Below are 16,517 nucleotides of genomic sequence, written 5' to 3'. Positions count from 1 at the left end.
ATAATAGTAAAAATCTGTTACAATTATTGACATCTTTGATCTTTTGAACACCTTTGCACTAAGTATTTTTCTGTAACGAATTTATAGTGTAATTAATTAGTAAGCGGTTTTCCTAGTAATACAAAGCAACAAACTTGCAAGTTGTGTTTTATAGTTTTTTATCTAGTACTGGGCAGCTAATTAAATTAGTATTTGCAATTCTGCATCTATGTTGAAGCATTAGGCAGTTATGTACAACCCCAAATTAGAAAAAGTTGGGACAGCATGGAAAATGCAAATAATTACATTTATTTTGACTTTTATTTCATTGCAGACAGGATGAACCTGAGATATTTCATGTTTTGTCTGGTCAACTTTATTTCATTTACTAATAAACATCCATTCCTGCATTTCAGGCCTGCAACACATTTCAAAAAAGTTGGGACAGTAAAGCATTTACCACTTTGTAATGTTGCTATTCCTTTTCACAACACTTAAAAGACGTTTTGGCACCAAGGATACCAAGCGATTTAGTGTTTCAGGTTTTATTTTGTCCCATTCTTCCTGCAAACATTTTTTGCATTTTTTCAAACTTGTTTTAACATTTGCCACACATTCTCTATTGGGGACAGGTCAGGACTGTAGGCAGACCAGTCCAGTACCCATGCCCTCTTCTTCCGCAGCCATGTCTTTGTAATGTGGTTTTGCATTGTCTCGTTGGACGTCCCTGGAAAAGATGACGTCTTGATGCATGGACGTCCCTGGAAAAGATGACGTCTTGAAGGCAGCATATGTTGCTTTAAGATCTCAATGTACTTTTCTGCATTAATGCTGCCATCACAGAAGTGTAAATGACCTTTGCCAAGGGCACTGACACAGCCCCATACCATGACAGACCCTGGCTTTTGGACTTGTTGCTGATAACAGTCTGGATGGTCCTTTTCGTCTTTGGTCCGGAGCACACAGCATCCATTTTTTCCACAAAAGACCTGGAATGCTGATTCATCTGACCACAGTACACATTTCCACTGTGTGATAGTCCATCCTAGATGCCTCAGAGCCCAGATAAGTCAACGTCGCTTCTGGACATGGTTAACATAAGGCTTCTTTTTTGCACTGTAAAGTTTTAAGTGCCATTTGTGCATGTAACTCTGTATTGTAGTTAGTGCTGGACAATAATTCAATATCGATATACAGTATATCGCGATAGAAAATGTTTCAATAACGGTGATATGATTTTTAAACAAATTCGATCGATATACATTACGTCAGTGCGTGATGACGAACACCACAGGCACGAAGCCAGTGCTCAGCGTTACCGCTCTGATTACACTACCTACAACACGGTGGATATTAGCGGCAAAATGAGTTCAACAGCTGTGAGTGAACGAGCATCCAGTCAGGGGCGGAGACCGCTTTGCCTGTGTGTTACTTTTTTGCGGAAGCATTTTTGCACGCAGGTGTTCCCATAGGGACGCAATTCAACAGCGCATCTCAAGCAAGTAGTTCTCCACCAAAACAATACACTCAACATAAGTTTCAACCACCAACACAATTACAGAAGAAGTACTACTACTGAGTACTACTATTACTACTTAGTACTACTACTGCTTGTAGTTGTGGCGCGCTACGAGTAAACCCACTAACGGGCTCTGCTCATTCCAATGTTGCCAGATTGGGTGGTTTTCCTCTAAATTGGGCGTTTAAAAAAAAAACAATTTAGCATTTAAATAACACTCCTATTTAAAAGAAAATATTCAATTTTAAGAAGCCCCAGCATTGTAGAAGGCTATTAAAAGTAAAGTAAAGTCAAATTCAGTGCTGATTTGGCTTAATAGTGTTGGTCAGCCTATCATATTCTTGAAAGAAAATTTTAATTTGTTTTCCATGCATTCACGCTAGCATGTTCTGGGGTTCAAATGAGTCTCATCAGTACACACAAGTTTGCAGTCAAATGGTCAAGTATTGCAAAGGAATATCTTTAAAATTCTTCCTCATAATGTTAAGGTTGCTATATTTAAGTTTTTTACTTGTCAGGGAAAATGAGAAAAAATAAAAAGCTTATTATGCTAGGCTTGATGTAATTCTACATGGCACTCACTGCCTATATAGGTAAACGAGTGAGTGACCAAAACACTACTAGATCCACAGCAACTTGCCACATAAAAAAATAAGATATCTGACAGTTTCTGTGCCACCCCTGTGTGAGCAATGGTCTCAGTCTGGCCATCCCTATGAAAATTGTCTGGCTCCACCACTGTCCACAGTTGAAAAAGAAGCAGATGAAATAGCTGATAAGAGATGAAGGACTAATTCAGTGGTTTATTCAGCTTGTATTTCTTGCCAGAAACCATAAAAGAGGTTTGCAGGTACCGCCATCCAATTTTGGTGTTCTTTGCAGTTTTTCTGACATTTGTATTATTCATATCGATATCGGAATTATATCGTATCGACTGAAATTAGGAGTTATATCGTGATATACATTTTAGCCATATCGTCCAGCCCTAATTGTAATGCTTGACAAAGGTTTGCCAAAGTAATCCCTCACCCATCTGGTTATATCGGCTATTGTTGAGTGGCGGTTCTTGATGCAGTGCCATCTGAGGGATCGAAGATCACGGGCGTTCAGCTTAAGCTTGCGCCCTTGGCCTTTATTCCTCCCGATTCCTTAAATCGCCTAATGATATTATGCACTGTAGAGGGAGAGAAATGCAAATCCTTTCCAATCTTTTTTTGAGGTACATTAATAATTTTCACACGCATTTGTTGACAAATTGGAGATTATCTGGCTATCTTTGCTTATCAATGGCTCAGCCTTTCCTAGATGCTGCTTTTGTACCAAACCATGATTACAATCACCTGTTGACATCATCTTTTTGGAATCACATAATTATTTAGTTTTTTCACCTCATTACTAGCCCTAAATTGCCCCCGTCCCAACTTTTTTGGAATGTGTTGCAGGCCTGAAATGCAGGAATGGAGGTATATTAACAAACGAAATAAAACTAAGCAGAAAAAAAAATGAATCAAATAAAAGTCAGGAACACTGCATTTTTATTTTATTTGCATTTTCCATACTGTCCCAACTTTTTTCTGAATTGGGTTTGTAATTTTCCAACATTTTGGTTGCTTCTGCAGTTACAACAGGTGGACCTGATGGGCATAAGGATCAAATCTTTAGAAGAGATAGAAAAAGAGGTGAGTTTTCTGGAGCTGATCCTGAAACAAAATTTTAAGCTTGTTGGTTACATTATGGTGGTACATTAGATTGTTGTAATTAAAACTAAACAGTTAATACTAATACAGTAAAGTGTATGTATTATATTTCAGTATAAATATTATATGTCAGTGTATATAGTGCAGTGGAAAAATTGCTTTCTTGATTCTGTCAATTATGTCACATTTATTTCAGAGATTCAAACACATTTTAATATATGAAAAGTAAAATAAAATTTTTTTTTTACATTAATTCAAATTATTTACACTGGGGGCCAGTGATAGCTCAGTGGTTAAGGTACTGGACTAGTAAACAGAAGGTTGCCGGTTCAAGCCCCGCCACCACCAAGTTGCCACTGTTGGGTCCCTGAGCAAGGCCCTCAACCATCAATTGCTCATTGTGTAAGTCGCTTTGGATAAAAGCGTCTGCTAAATGCTGAAAATGTAAATTTAAATATTAAACCATTTGAGGGTGACATGTCAAAAATAAAGGAAATCAAAAGGGGCAAATAAGTCCAAGTAACACTTTGTGTGTAATATTTAGTGGATTTTAAAAATAATCTTGTAATTTTGCACTATTTTGTGTTACGGATTTGATTTTAATTTTGTATAATTTAGATTTTACCAATCAATCTATACTTAATCATCGATTGTGAAAAAGTAAAAATGGGGTTTTAGAGATTTTTGAAAGATATTAAAAATCTGAATAATAAAAAACCAAAAATTTCTTTTTTACTAAATTTTTCAGACCCTGTGGCTGTTGCATTCCAAGTGTGGCCGGGTGCATCCTGGTTGATTTAATTAACATATTGTTGAAATGTTAAGAATTTAAAATCTAGTCATCACTTTTCACTCACCCAGAAAGAAACATGCAGAATCCTTCCTCTAACTGCTATTACACATAAATACATACTTACAATCACATAAATAACCCAAAGTGTTCTGCCCTACACATGCATCCTTATAGACACACTAACATAACTAACCAAAAGTATTTAACTCCACACATTTAAAACACCTTAGCAATCACTCACCAGCACTATAGCAACCATTAAGCAACACATACCCATACTAAAATACACAAGTATTTAACCCCTCAGTTTTGAAACACCATAGCAACCATTTGTATTTTCATAGCAACCGACTGCAAGCACCCTAGCAACCACATAAAACTCCAAAGAATCTACAAACCAACACATCTGGGACAACTACCTGGGATACCATAGCAACCACCTAGAATATTATAGCAGCCACCAAAAACACAGTAGTAACCACCTTCTCATACTAAGTATTCAACCCTCATTTTTGGAACACCCTAGAAACCATGTGCATTACCATATCAACCACATTTAACAACCTGTTAACCACCTGGAACACCCTAGCAACCATGTAGCCATACCTTAGCAACCATAAGAAACACCCTAGCAACCACCATCTGGTTAACCATAGCAATCACTTAGCTACTCAAACAGTATTACCACTTTTTTGCAACATTATAAGCACTATGTAGTTCTTTCAGGAAATGCAAGTTCAGTTATGATTATAGTGCTTGAAAAAGCACTGTATTGTTATTCTTGTTACAACTTTTATTTTTCCTCTGTGTAAGACAGCTCGAACTGCAAATGTCAACCATAAACACCCACAGAGCCAAATGTTTATTCTTTGTCACAGTTTCGAGCAGTGTTGTAATTCCCTCAGGAATCGCAGGTCTAGTTATTATTCTTCCACACATTTGAGTTATTGGTACAGCCTGAACCGCTTAACACGGACACTATTGTGTAAATAAGTGCACCTTGTCCTGTGCTGTGTATTTTGGAGACATTAAAATGTACCTTTTTTAAAAGATTTATTCCAACTGTCACTTTTTTACTTACCCAGAGAAGCATGTAAAGAATCCTTTTCGTCTCTCTGTGGCTCAGTTGCCATTACACAAACACACTGCCACTAAAAATATATTCCCCCCCCAGATATGTACAGTGGATAGAAAAGTCTGCACACCCTCATTAAAAAGCCAGGTTTTTAAGAAATGATAAAATAGTCATACCAATATAAATAATTTCTGATATATTTCTACCTTTAATGTGACCAAGAATCTGTACAATTCAATTAAAAACAAACTGAAATTGTTTAAAGGTGAAAAAATATTGTGGTTGCACACCCTCTTATAATTCAGGATGTGACTGTGTTCAGAATGAACCAGTTGAATCAAACTCATGTTAAATACACTCCTGATCAAAATCTTAAGACCAGTTAAAAAATTGCAAGAATTTGCATTTTGCACTACTGGATCTTAAGAAGGTTCTAAGTAGAGCTTCACAATGCTAAAAGAAGAAATGGGCGTAAGAGACAAAAACTTTTGAGCAGGCAATTTATTGAAAACAACAATTTAACTGAAATAGGCTGTTCATCAGCTGATCAAAAGTTTAAGACCATAGCTCAAAAAAACCCGAAAACCCCCTCAAAACAGAAATCAAAGTGTCAAAAAAAGGACTCGGTAATGAGTAGCTCCACCATTCTTGTTGATCACTTCAAACAATCGTTTAGGCATGCTTGATGCAAGTGTTTTCAGGAGGTTAGTGGGAACGTTGCTCCAAGTGTTGAAGATGGCTTCACAAAGGGCATCCACTGTCTGGAACTGATGTCCATTTTTGTAAACTTCCCTTGCCATCCATCCCCAAATGTTCTCATTCAGATTTAGATCAGGGGAACACGCAGGATGGTCCAAAAGAGTGACGTTATTCTCTTGGAAGAAGTCCTTTGTCAGGCGGGCATTGTGAACTACAGCATTGTCCTGTTGAAAAACCCAGTCGTTACCACACAGACGAGGGCCCTCAGTCATGAGGGATGCCCGCTGCAACATCTCCACATAGCCAGCTGCTGTTTGATGCCCCTGCACAACCTGAAGCTCCATTGTTCCATTGAAGGAAAAAGCACCCCAAATCATGATGGCGCCTCCCCCACTGTGCCGCGTAGAAAACATCTCAGGTGGGATCTCCTTGTCATGCCAGTAACGTTGGAAGCCATCAGGACCGTCAAGGTAACATTTTTTCTCATCAGAGAATAAAACTTTCTTCCACCTTTCAATGTCCCATGTTTGGTGCTCCCTTGCAAAGTCCAAACGGGCAATTTTGTGGCGTTGAAGAAGACGTGGCCTTTGAAGACGTTTTTTGTTTCTGAAGCCCTTCCCTCGCAGATGCCGTCTGATGGTTATTGAGCTGCAGTCAGCACCAGTAATGGCCTTAATTTGGGTCGAGGATTGTCCCGTATCTTGACGGACAGCCAATCGTATCCTGCGGCTCAGTGCTGGTTAAATGTTTTTGGGTCTACCACTTGACTTTTTTGTTCCATAACCCTCAGGGTCTTTTAATAAATGCAAAATGACTGTCTTACTGCATCCAATCTCAGCAGCGATGGCACGTTGTGAGAGGCCTTGCTTATGAAGCTCAACAATCCTACCACGTTCAAAGTCAGTGAGCTTTTTTGCTTTTGCCATCAGGAGGTCTTGACAGTGTAAATACTTGACAGAAAATGACATGGAATCCAAATTTCTGTGCACATTTTGGCTTTTAAAGGCTGTGGTCTTAAACTTTTGATCAGATGAAAAAAGCATGTTTGAGTGTAAATGTTTTCAATAAATTGGCTGCTTAAAAGTTTTTGTCTCTTGCGTGCGCCCATTTCTTCTTTTAGCATTGTGAAGCTCTACTTGGAACCTTCTTAAGATCCAATAGTGCAAAATGCTAATTCTTGCAATTTTTTAACTGGTCTTAAGATTTTGATCAGGAGTGTATTTGTCAGTATACACCTGCCATCATTAATGTGACTCTAATTAACCCCCTATAAACTTCAGCTGTTCTAGTAAGATTTTCTTGACATTTACTTGGTTGCATCTTATAGCAAAAGCCATGTTTCGCAAAGAGCTTACAAAGAATCAAAGGAATCTCATTGTTGAAAGGTGTCAGTCAGGGAAAGGTGCAAAAGATTTTTAAGGCATTCCGTATACCATAGAACACAGTGAAGACGGTCATCAGCAAGTGGATTACAGTAACATTAAAGAAGCAGCTGGAATTTTTGGCTAGTACTGTTTGTGCACTTTATGTGACAACAATCTCCCATATTCCTCATATGTCTAGTTGTAGGGTAGGGTGGCAAGACAAAAGCCCTTTCTTACCAAAAAAAACATACCTAGACACTTGCCATCCAATCTTACGGAGCTTGAGAGCTCCTGGCATGACTAATTGGATAAACTGCCCAAATCCAGGTGTGCAAAACTTGCAGAGACATATCCAGGAACACTTGCGGCTGTAAACGCTGCCAGAGTGACTTCTAAAAAGTATTGAAAAAAGGGTGTGTACTTTCTTGCTCTAATCAAAGGGCACATTAAATTTTTATCAGCCGTTAAATCAGCCATGCTGGCCGAAAGATTGCAATTACATTTCTGTCCTGGCATAAGATAGGTAAAGGTTATAATGTTTTTTTGCTGCTGAGGTTGTGTTTACTTTTAATTCTAGATATAAACAAATTGTTATTTGGCAAGAGGCCCACATTTTTTAAAACTGTATCAAGAGCGTCCAGTAACTGTTATAACTTGTAAATGTATTGTCTACTTTATATAGGTCATTAAACCACTGAGCATCAGGGGTTTTTAATATCAATTTCTTTTCTCTTTTACTTTCTTTCTTTTATTATAACATACGTGTCCAGTATGAGTATAGTTTTCGTACAGAGCACAGCGCAGCTGCCCGTCTGCCCCCTAGTCCCACCAGGACTTCGCTTGGTTCTGAGGTTTAAAGCACAAGAAAACAGGACTGGAAGGAGAAAGGAGTATCTTGCCTCGACGGAAGAAGAGTGATGAATACTACTCAATTATTAATTGTTGATTGGTTTAACTTAGACCCACTAACAAGTAGACTCTAACTGAAATGTTTGTGCACAATGTGAGTAGTATTTCTTTTCTTTTCTTTTTTTTGCTTTACTGTTTTTTTTCTGCAAAGTTTATTTATGCCTCAGATAATGTAATCTTCTGTGTAAACGGTTGTAAATAGAGTTTTGAGTTACATTGGTGTTTTCTTTGTGTGAAAACATTCCTGGCTCCACCTTACAAAAAATGCAGTTGGAGTTTTGGCTACTGTTACTGAGATTTTTCCTGCTCTTACTATTGTCGTTCTGACTATTATTTATGTTTATGTTTTTCTGTCATCTCAGGCATTGTTCCAAAATAGCAACTGACTTATCTTTATCATAGGGTTTACCTTGTGTAATAACATGCTTGATAGACTAGTTGAAAATGCAGACGAATTGTTTTTAATTTTTCCATGTATGTCTTCAGGACTTGTTACTATAATGCCACTCTCATTGTTTTTTATTTCATTCAATTCTATGAATTCAATTCTAATGATACAATTCACAATTTAAATTTAAATTAAATATTTACGTCTTTAGGAGTTTAAGTGACATTACCGTAGAACTTTGGTAAATGTCATTATTCAGCTTTACTATTAACTTGCATATACACTATATGGCCAAAAGTACGTCCAAAGGTACATCTGCTAATTTTAAGTTCAGGTGTATCATAGGCTGAAATTTAATTGTGTAATTTATTGAAAAAACCCCAAAATGACCTAACAACGGTTAATGGAAACCCAATGGCAATCACAACAAAATATGTGTACATATACAGTAGTGTTAAAAAAAATAGCAGTGATTTTAAAAAAGTGAATATAGCACAAAATCATTATAATAACTTTTATTTCCATAAATGCAAATGCACTGAAAATACTACACTTTCAGTTCTAAATCAAAACATTAACAAAATTTTGCCAGTTTGTGTTAATCCTTTACAGAAAGTTAAGAAAAATTAATATTAGGCTGTTCAAAAAAATAGCAGTGCCAGCAATTTTCTTTAAAAACTAAAAAAGAAATTGTTTAAGGTTTCATTTACTTTAAATTACTGAACTAATATTTAGTGGCATAACAATTGTTTCCGAGATCTGTGTTGCATGGAGTCGACCAACTTCTGGCACCTCTGAACTGGTATTCCAGTCCAGGATGTTTAGACTACATTCCACAGTTCTTCTGCTTTTTTGGGTTTTGCCTCAAAAAATAAAAAAAAATAAAAAAAAAATAATGTGTTTCAGATATCAGCCCACAAGTTCTCTATGGGATTGAAGTCAGGGGATTGGGCTTGGGCTGGCCACTCTATTACCTCCACTAATATTGGCCACTCTATTACCTCCACTAATATTTAGTGGCATAACAATTGTTTCCGAGATCTGTGTTGCATGGAGTCGACCAACTTCTGGCACCTCTGAACTGGTATTCCAGTCCAGGATGTTTAGACTACATTCCACAGTTCTTCTGCATTTTTGGGTTTTGCCTCAAACCCATCTTTGTTTCAGATATCAGCCCACAAGTTTTCTATGGGATTGAAGTCAGGGGATTGGGCTGGCCACTCTATTACCTCCATCTTGTTTGTCTGTAACCAAGATGTTTTGGGTCATTGTCATGTTGAAACACCCATTTTAAGGACATTTCTTCTGCGACATAGGGCAACATGATGATCTCAAGTATTCTGATATATTTAAACTGATCCATGATCCCTCGTATGTGATAAATAGGCGTAACACCATGGTATGAAAAACATCCCCATATCATTTTGTACCATCATGCGTTACTGTCTTCACAGTGTACTTTGGCTTGAATTCAGTGCTCGATAGTCGTCTGACATACTGTCTACGACCACTAGACCCAAAAAGAACAATTTTGCCACAAAATGTTGAGCCGTTTCTCTTTGGACCAGTCAATGTGTTCCTTGGCAAATTTGAACCCATTCAGGACCAGTCAGTGTGTTCCTTGGCAAATTTGAACCCATTCAGGACATGTCATTTTTTTTTAACAACGGAACTTTGCAAGGAGTTCTTGCTGGTAAATTGGCTTCACTTAATCATCTTCTGTACTCACTGGTTACTTCACATGTTCCTTGATCTTTCTGGAGGTGATCAATGGCTGAACCTTTGCCATTCCGGCTATTCTTCTATCCATTCGAACAGTAGTTCCACGCTTCCTTCCGCATCTTTCAGGTTTTGGTTGTCACTTCAAGGCATTTGAGATCATTTTATCTGAGCAGCCAATAATTTGCTGTACTTCTCTGTATGTTTTATCCCTCTACAATCAACATTTTAATCAAAGTACACTGTTCATCAGAAAAATGTCTGGAACAACCCATTTTACCCAGTATTTCAAAAGGAAATGTGCTATGTACTAGCCAACCTGTGCAACATTTGCCACCCTCCTACATTAAATAAGGGCCAAAATTGACACCTGTTCTTGTGCAGAATGAATGACTTCACCAATTGAACTCCTCATTACTATTATTTTGAACAACCCCCTTTCAATCAATGCTTCGATTACTCAGAATGAGCGGCATGCATGTCCTAATTGTTGGGTTTGTTTTGTTTTCAATACTCTACTACACTTTCAAGTAAATTTTCTGCTATGTAGAAATAGCATTTGTACTAAAAACATTGATTTATCAAGTTAATGGTTTTGGACTGATATTTTTTTGAACACCACTGTACATACATAAATATATACATATAAATATATATATATACATGCATACACTGTGGACAAAAGTATTGGGACACCTACACTGCATCTACATGAGTTATGACATTCCATTCTAACTCCTCAGGCATTAATTTGCAGCTATAACAGCTTACACTTTCTCTAGGAAGGCTCTCTCTGAGAGTTTTGAGTGTTTTTGAGGAAATGTATACCCATTTATTCAGAAAAACCTTTTTTCTAGTTCATCCCAATATGGTTTGATGGGTTTGAAGTCAGGGCTCTGTGTGGGCCACTCACTCACTAACCCAACTATGCCTTCATGGCTTGCATGCAGTTTCTCGGCCAAATAGACTTATGCCATGAAGCCGTTTGTGCAACTTGGGACAGTATGGAAAATGTATGTATGTCCTTAAATCTGAACAAGTTGGGAACAAGTGTTTCTTACATTTACCTACCCAAGATATTGCATGTTTTGTCTGGTCAGCTTAATTTTCATTTGTTAATATACATCAATTCCTGCATTTCAAGCCTGCAATCATAGTGTTTTAAACTGTTTACTGCAATACCTGCTGTCATGTAAATGCAACAAATCTGCTTATGTAAATATGCTGATATACTTCTATTCCTGTTCTCTTATATTTTACTGTCATTTTTGCCTATACTATGTGTATTTAATTTCTGCTTAATATATGTAAGTTCATGTTTAATTATATGTCTCTTGCTATTGTAACACTGCAACTTCCTTTGAGATAAAGTTCTGTCTAACACATTCTAAATAAGGTTGGCACTTTAATGTTGCCATTCTGTCTTTTACCGAGAATACCCAGGATGATGGCCCTTGCCCGTTTCATACTGAATTTTCTCCAGATTCCTTCTATCATTTCGCACTGTTGAGGGAGAATAATGTAAATTCCTTACAGTTTTTTTTTTGAGACGAACATTGTTAATTTACTCACACATTTATTGATAAACTGAAGATCTTCTGCCTATACTGTTGTGGAGACTGCATTTGTACCGAATCATGATGACAGTCACCTGTTAACATAACCGGTTTGAAATCGTATCATTATTTTTTTTTTTCTTACCTCATTTTTTTTAAATGTGTTAAAGGCCTGAAATGCAGGAATATATGTATATTAACAAATAAAATGAAGTTGACCAGACAAAACATGAAATATCTTGGGTTCATATTGTGAGCAGTAAAACACTCTATAAATCAGGCTTTTATGGCAGTGTGTCAAGACAGAATGCACTGCCTGCTTGGAGTTTGCTAAATGGCATGTAAAAGCCTGCAAGGAATTTGCATGATATATTGAAATATAAAATATTGACTACATTTTATTAAATTAACTTAAAATCAGACTTTAATAAATTAGGTGTAAACGGTAATTAGATTTTTTATGCAAATCACTTAGGTTTAGTTAAGGTTTCTGCCAGAAAAAAAATTAAATGCTTATTTTATGCTTAACTTTCATTCTAACATAATTGTTTCTTTGCTTAAAACAGATTTGGACACCTGGCCATGAGCTTGTTAAACATTCGATTCTTAAATAGTATATATTAATATAAATTTGACCCTCTCTTTGTGACAGTCTTTTCTGGAAAGACTTTCCACAAGATTTTGAGTGTGTCTTTGGTCAACTACTAATGATGGACACTAAGGCCTTTTTTAAGTGTTAATATTACCAAAAAGATTGCAGTAGAAGCTGTGAAAGTCTGAATTATAAATTACTTAGTAATCGTACAATATATTTGTAAAATGGAGATTCACTGCCTGCCTTTTCTCCTCAAAGATTCAGACTATTGTAGATACTGCTTTTGTACCAAATCATAACAATCACCTGTTCAACTAGAATATACTATACAAATAGGCAATACAGTCTTTTCAATATTTAATCATCTTCAAATTGTGTTTTAATTAATTCTAATCATGAATACTTAGGTACTAGGTGACATTCAAATAAATAGCAGCGCCAGCATTTTTCTTTAAAAATGTATGTATAAACTGAAAATGTTTAAGGTTTCACTTTACTTTAAATTACTGAACAAATATTTAGTGGCATAACAATTGTTTCTGAGATCTGTGTTGCATGGAGTCAACCAATTTCTGGCACCTCTGAACAAGTATTCTAGTCCAGGATGATTAGACTACATTCCACAGTTCTTCTGCAATTTTGGGTTTTGCCTCAAAAGAATGCGTTTCAGATGTCAGCCCACAAGTTCTCTATGGGATTAAACTCAGGGGATTGGGCTGGCCACTGAGAAACATCCCCATATCACCATTTTGTACCACCATATGCTTTACTGTCTTCACAGTGTACTTGGGCTTGAATTCAGTGCTCAGGGGTCGTCTGACATACTGTCTACGGCCACTAGACCCAAAAAGAACAATTTTGCTTTCACCAGTCCACAAAATATTGAGCCATTTCTCTTTGGACCAGTCAATGTGTTTTTTGGCAAATTTGAACCCATTCTGGACATGTCTCGACATTTTAATAACGGGACTTTGCAAGGAGTTCTTGCTGGTAAATAGGCTTTACTTAATCATCTTCTGTACTCACTGGTAACTTCAGATGTTCCTTGATCTTTCTGGAGGTGATCACTGGCTGAACCTTTGCCATTCTGGCTATTCTTCTATCCATTCGAACAGTAGTTCCACGCTTCCTTCTGCGTCTTTCAGGTTTTGGTTGTCACTTCAAGGCATTTGAGATCATTTTAGCTGAGCAGCCAATAATTTGCTGCACTTCTCTGTATATCCCTCTACAATCAACTTTTTAAACAAAGTACGAACAATGTCTGGAACAACCCATTTTACCCAGTATTTCAGAAGGAAATGTGCTATAACCAACCTGTGCAACATTTGCCACCCTCCTACATTAGATAAGGGCCAGAATTTCGACCCGTTCTTCTGCAGAATGAATGACTTCACCAGTTAAACTCCTCACTGCTATTATTTTGAAAAAAAACCCTTTAATCAATGCTTTGATTACTCAGAATGAGTGGCATGCATGTCCTAATTGTTGAGTTTGTTTTGTTTTCATTACTCTACGTACTACACTTTCAAGTAAATTTTTTGCTATGTAGAAATAGCATTTCTACTACAAACATTGATTTATCGAGTTAATGGCGTTGGACTTTTTTTTTTTTAACACTGTGTATATACTGGTGCTGGTCATAAAATTAGAATATCATGAAAAAGTTGATTTATTTCAGTAATTCCATTCAAAAATTGAAACTTGTATATTATATTCATTCATTACACACAGACTGATATATTTCAAATGTTTATTTCTTTTAATGTTGATGATTATAACTGACAACTAATGAAAACCCCAAATTCAGTATCTCAGAAAATTAGAATATTACTTAAGACCAATACAAAAAAAGGACTTTTAGAAATGTTGGCCAACTGAAAAGTATGAACATGAAAAGTATGAGCATGTACAGCACTCAATACTTAGTTGGGGCTCCTTTTGCCTGGATTACTGCAGCAATGCGGCGTGGCATGGAGTCCATCAGTCTGTGGCATTGCTCAGGTGTTATGAGAGCCCAAGTTGCTCTGATAGTGGCCTTCAGCTCTTCTGAATTGTTGGGTCTGGTGTATCGCATCTTCCTCTTCACAATACCCTATATATTTTCTATGGGGTTAAAGTCAGGCGAGTTTGCTGGCCAATTAAGAACAGGGATACCATGGTCCTTAAACCAGGTACTGGTAGCTTTGGCACTGTGTGCAGGTGCCAAGTCCTGTTGGAAAAGGAAATCTGCATCTCCATAAAGTTGGTCAGCAGCAGGAAGCATGAAGTGCTCTAAAACTTCCTGATAGACGGCTGCGTTGACCTTGGACCTCAGAAAACACAGTGGACCAACACCAGCAGATGACATGGCACTCCAAACCATCACTGACTGTGGAAACTTTACACTGGACCTCAAGCAACGTGGATTCTGTGCCTCTCCTCTCTTCCTCCAGACTCTGGGACCTTGATTTCCAAAGGTAATGCAAAATTTACTTTCATCAGAGAACATAACTTTGGACCACTCAGCAGTCCTTTTTGTCTTTAGCCCAGGCGAGACGCTTCTGACGCTGTCTCTTGTTCAAGAGTGGCTTGACACAAGGAATGCGACAGCTGAAACCCATGTCTTGCATACGTTTGTGCGTGGTGGTTCTTGAAGCACTGACTCCAGCTGCAGTCCACTCTTTGTGAATCTCCCCCACATTTTTGAATGGGTTTTGCTTCGCAATCCTCTCCAGGGTGCGGTTATCCCTATTGCTTGTACACTTTTTTTCTACCACATCTTTTCCTTCCCTTCGCCTCTCTATTAATGTGCTTGGACACAGAGCTCTGTGAACAGCCAGCCTCTTTAGCAATGACTTTTTGTGTCTTGCCCTCCTTGTGCAAGGTGTCAATGGTCGTCTTTTGGACAACTGTCAAGTCAGCAGTCTTCCCCATGATTGTGTAGCCTACAGAACTAGACTGAGAGACCATTTAAAGGCCTTTGCAGGTGTTTTGAGTTAATTAGCTGATTAGAGTGTGGCACCAGGTGTCTTCAATATTGTACCTTGTCACAATATTCTAATTTTCTGAGATACTGAATTTGGGGTTTTCATTAGTTGTCAGTTATAATCATCAACATTAAAAGAAATAAACATTTGAAATATATCAGTCTGTGTGTAATGAATGAATATAATATACAAGTTTCAATTTTTGAATGGAATTACTGAAATAAATCAACTTTTTCATGATATTCTAATTTTATGACCAGCACCAGTATATATATATACTGTATATATATACAGGGTGGGTCATTTATATGGATACACCTAAATAAAATGGGAATGGTTGGTGATATTAACTTCCTGTTTGTGGCACATTAGTATATGGGAGGGGGGAAACTTTTCAAGATGGGTGGTGACCATGGCGGCCATTTTGAAGTCGGCCATTTTGGCTCCAACTTTAGTTTTTTCAATGGGAAGAGGGTCATGTGACATCAAACTTATTGAGAATTTCACAAGAAAAACAATGCTGTACTTGGTTTTAACGTAACTTTATTCTTTCATGAGTTATTTACAAGCTTCTCTTTGTTTACAGCCATTGACATGTCGCAGAGGTTAACACGTGAGGAGCGGATAGAAATTGTGTTGATGTCTGGTGAACGCAGTACCCGGGTCATTGAAGCAGATTTCAATGCAAGACACCCTACGAGACCACCCATCTCCCATGCTACAGTTATCAAACTGCTTGCCAAGTTTCGTGAAACTGGTTCAGAGTGTTGGATTTGCCAAAATGTGGACGCATGAAAACTGTCACTAATGAAGAAACATCAGTGGCTGTCCTAGCTTCATTCAGCAAGAGCCCACAGCCTAGCACTCGCCGCATGTCACTGGAGAGTGGCATCAGTCGAACATCCCTTCGGCGGATATTAGCTACTCACAAATGGCACCCTTACAAACTCCAGCTGCTGCAGCATCTCAACGAGGATGACCCAGATCGGCGCACTGAATTTGCAGAATGGGCAAAACAAAAATTGGAACAGGACCCTAAGTTTACACAGAACATTTTGTTCAGTGATGAGGCAAACTTTTATGTGAATGGTGAAGTTAACAAACAAAACCACCGCTATTGGTCTGACACTAACCCACATTGGATAGATCCCTCCAAGACTGTTGGAACACAAAAATTGATGGTATGGTGTGGTATATGAGGTACAAAGATAGTGGGGCCATTCTTTATCAATGGAAACCTCAAGGCCACTGGATATTT

At 37.6% G+C, this 16,517-nt stretch overlaps 1 protein-coding gene across 5 annotated transcripts in view; it reads left to right on the top strand.

Annotated features, from left to right (window-relative positions):
- The window catches only part of mvb12ba (multivesicular body subunit 12Ba), an 80,933-nt gene that overhangs the window by 48,876 nt on the left and 15,540 nt on the right, over positions 1 to 16,517 (top strand). For 3 of the 5 annotated variants that reach the window (XM_062988415.1, XM_062988413.1, XM_062988416.1), the window contains exons 9-10: positions 3,118 to 3,177; positions 7,897 to 8,241. In XM_062988415.1, coding sequence (XP_062844485.1) covers positions 3,118 to 3,177; positions 7,897 to 7,983 — 147 coding nt within the window. In that variant the 3' untranslated portion in view covers positions 7,984 to 8,241. Of the gene's footprint in view, positions 1 to 3,117; positions 3,178 to 3,943; positions 5,039 to 7,896; positions 8,242 to 16,517 lie in introns of those variants that run through there. The other 2 variants (XM_062988418.1, XM_062988417.1) reach the window with 2 other exon arrangements.

This window comes from Trichomycterus rosablanca, chromosome 26 (assembly GCF_030014385.1).
Source record: "Trichomycterus rosablanca isolate fTriRos1 chromosome 26, fTriRos1.hap1, whole genome shotgun sequence".
NCBI classification, from domain to species: Eukaryota; Metazoa; Chordata; class Actinopteri; order Siluriformes; family Trichomycteridae; genus Trichomycterus; species Trichomycterus rosablanca.
Note: the sequence above shows the minus strand (reverse complement) of the source record. Positions and strands in the feature narration are given on the sequence as shown.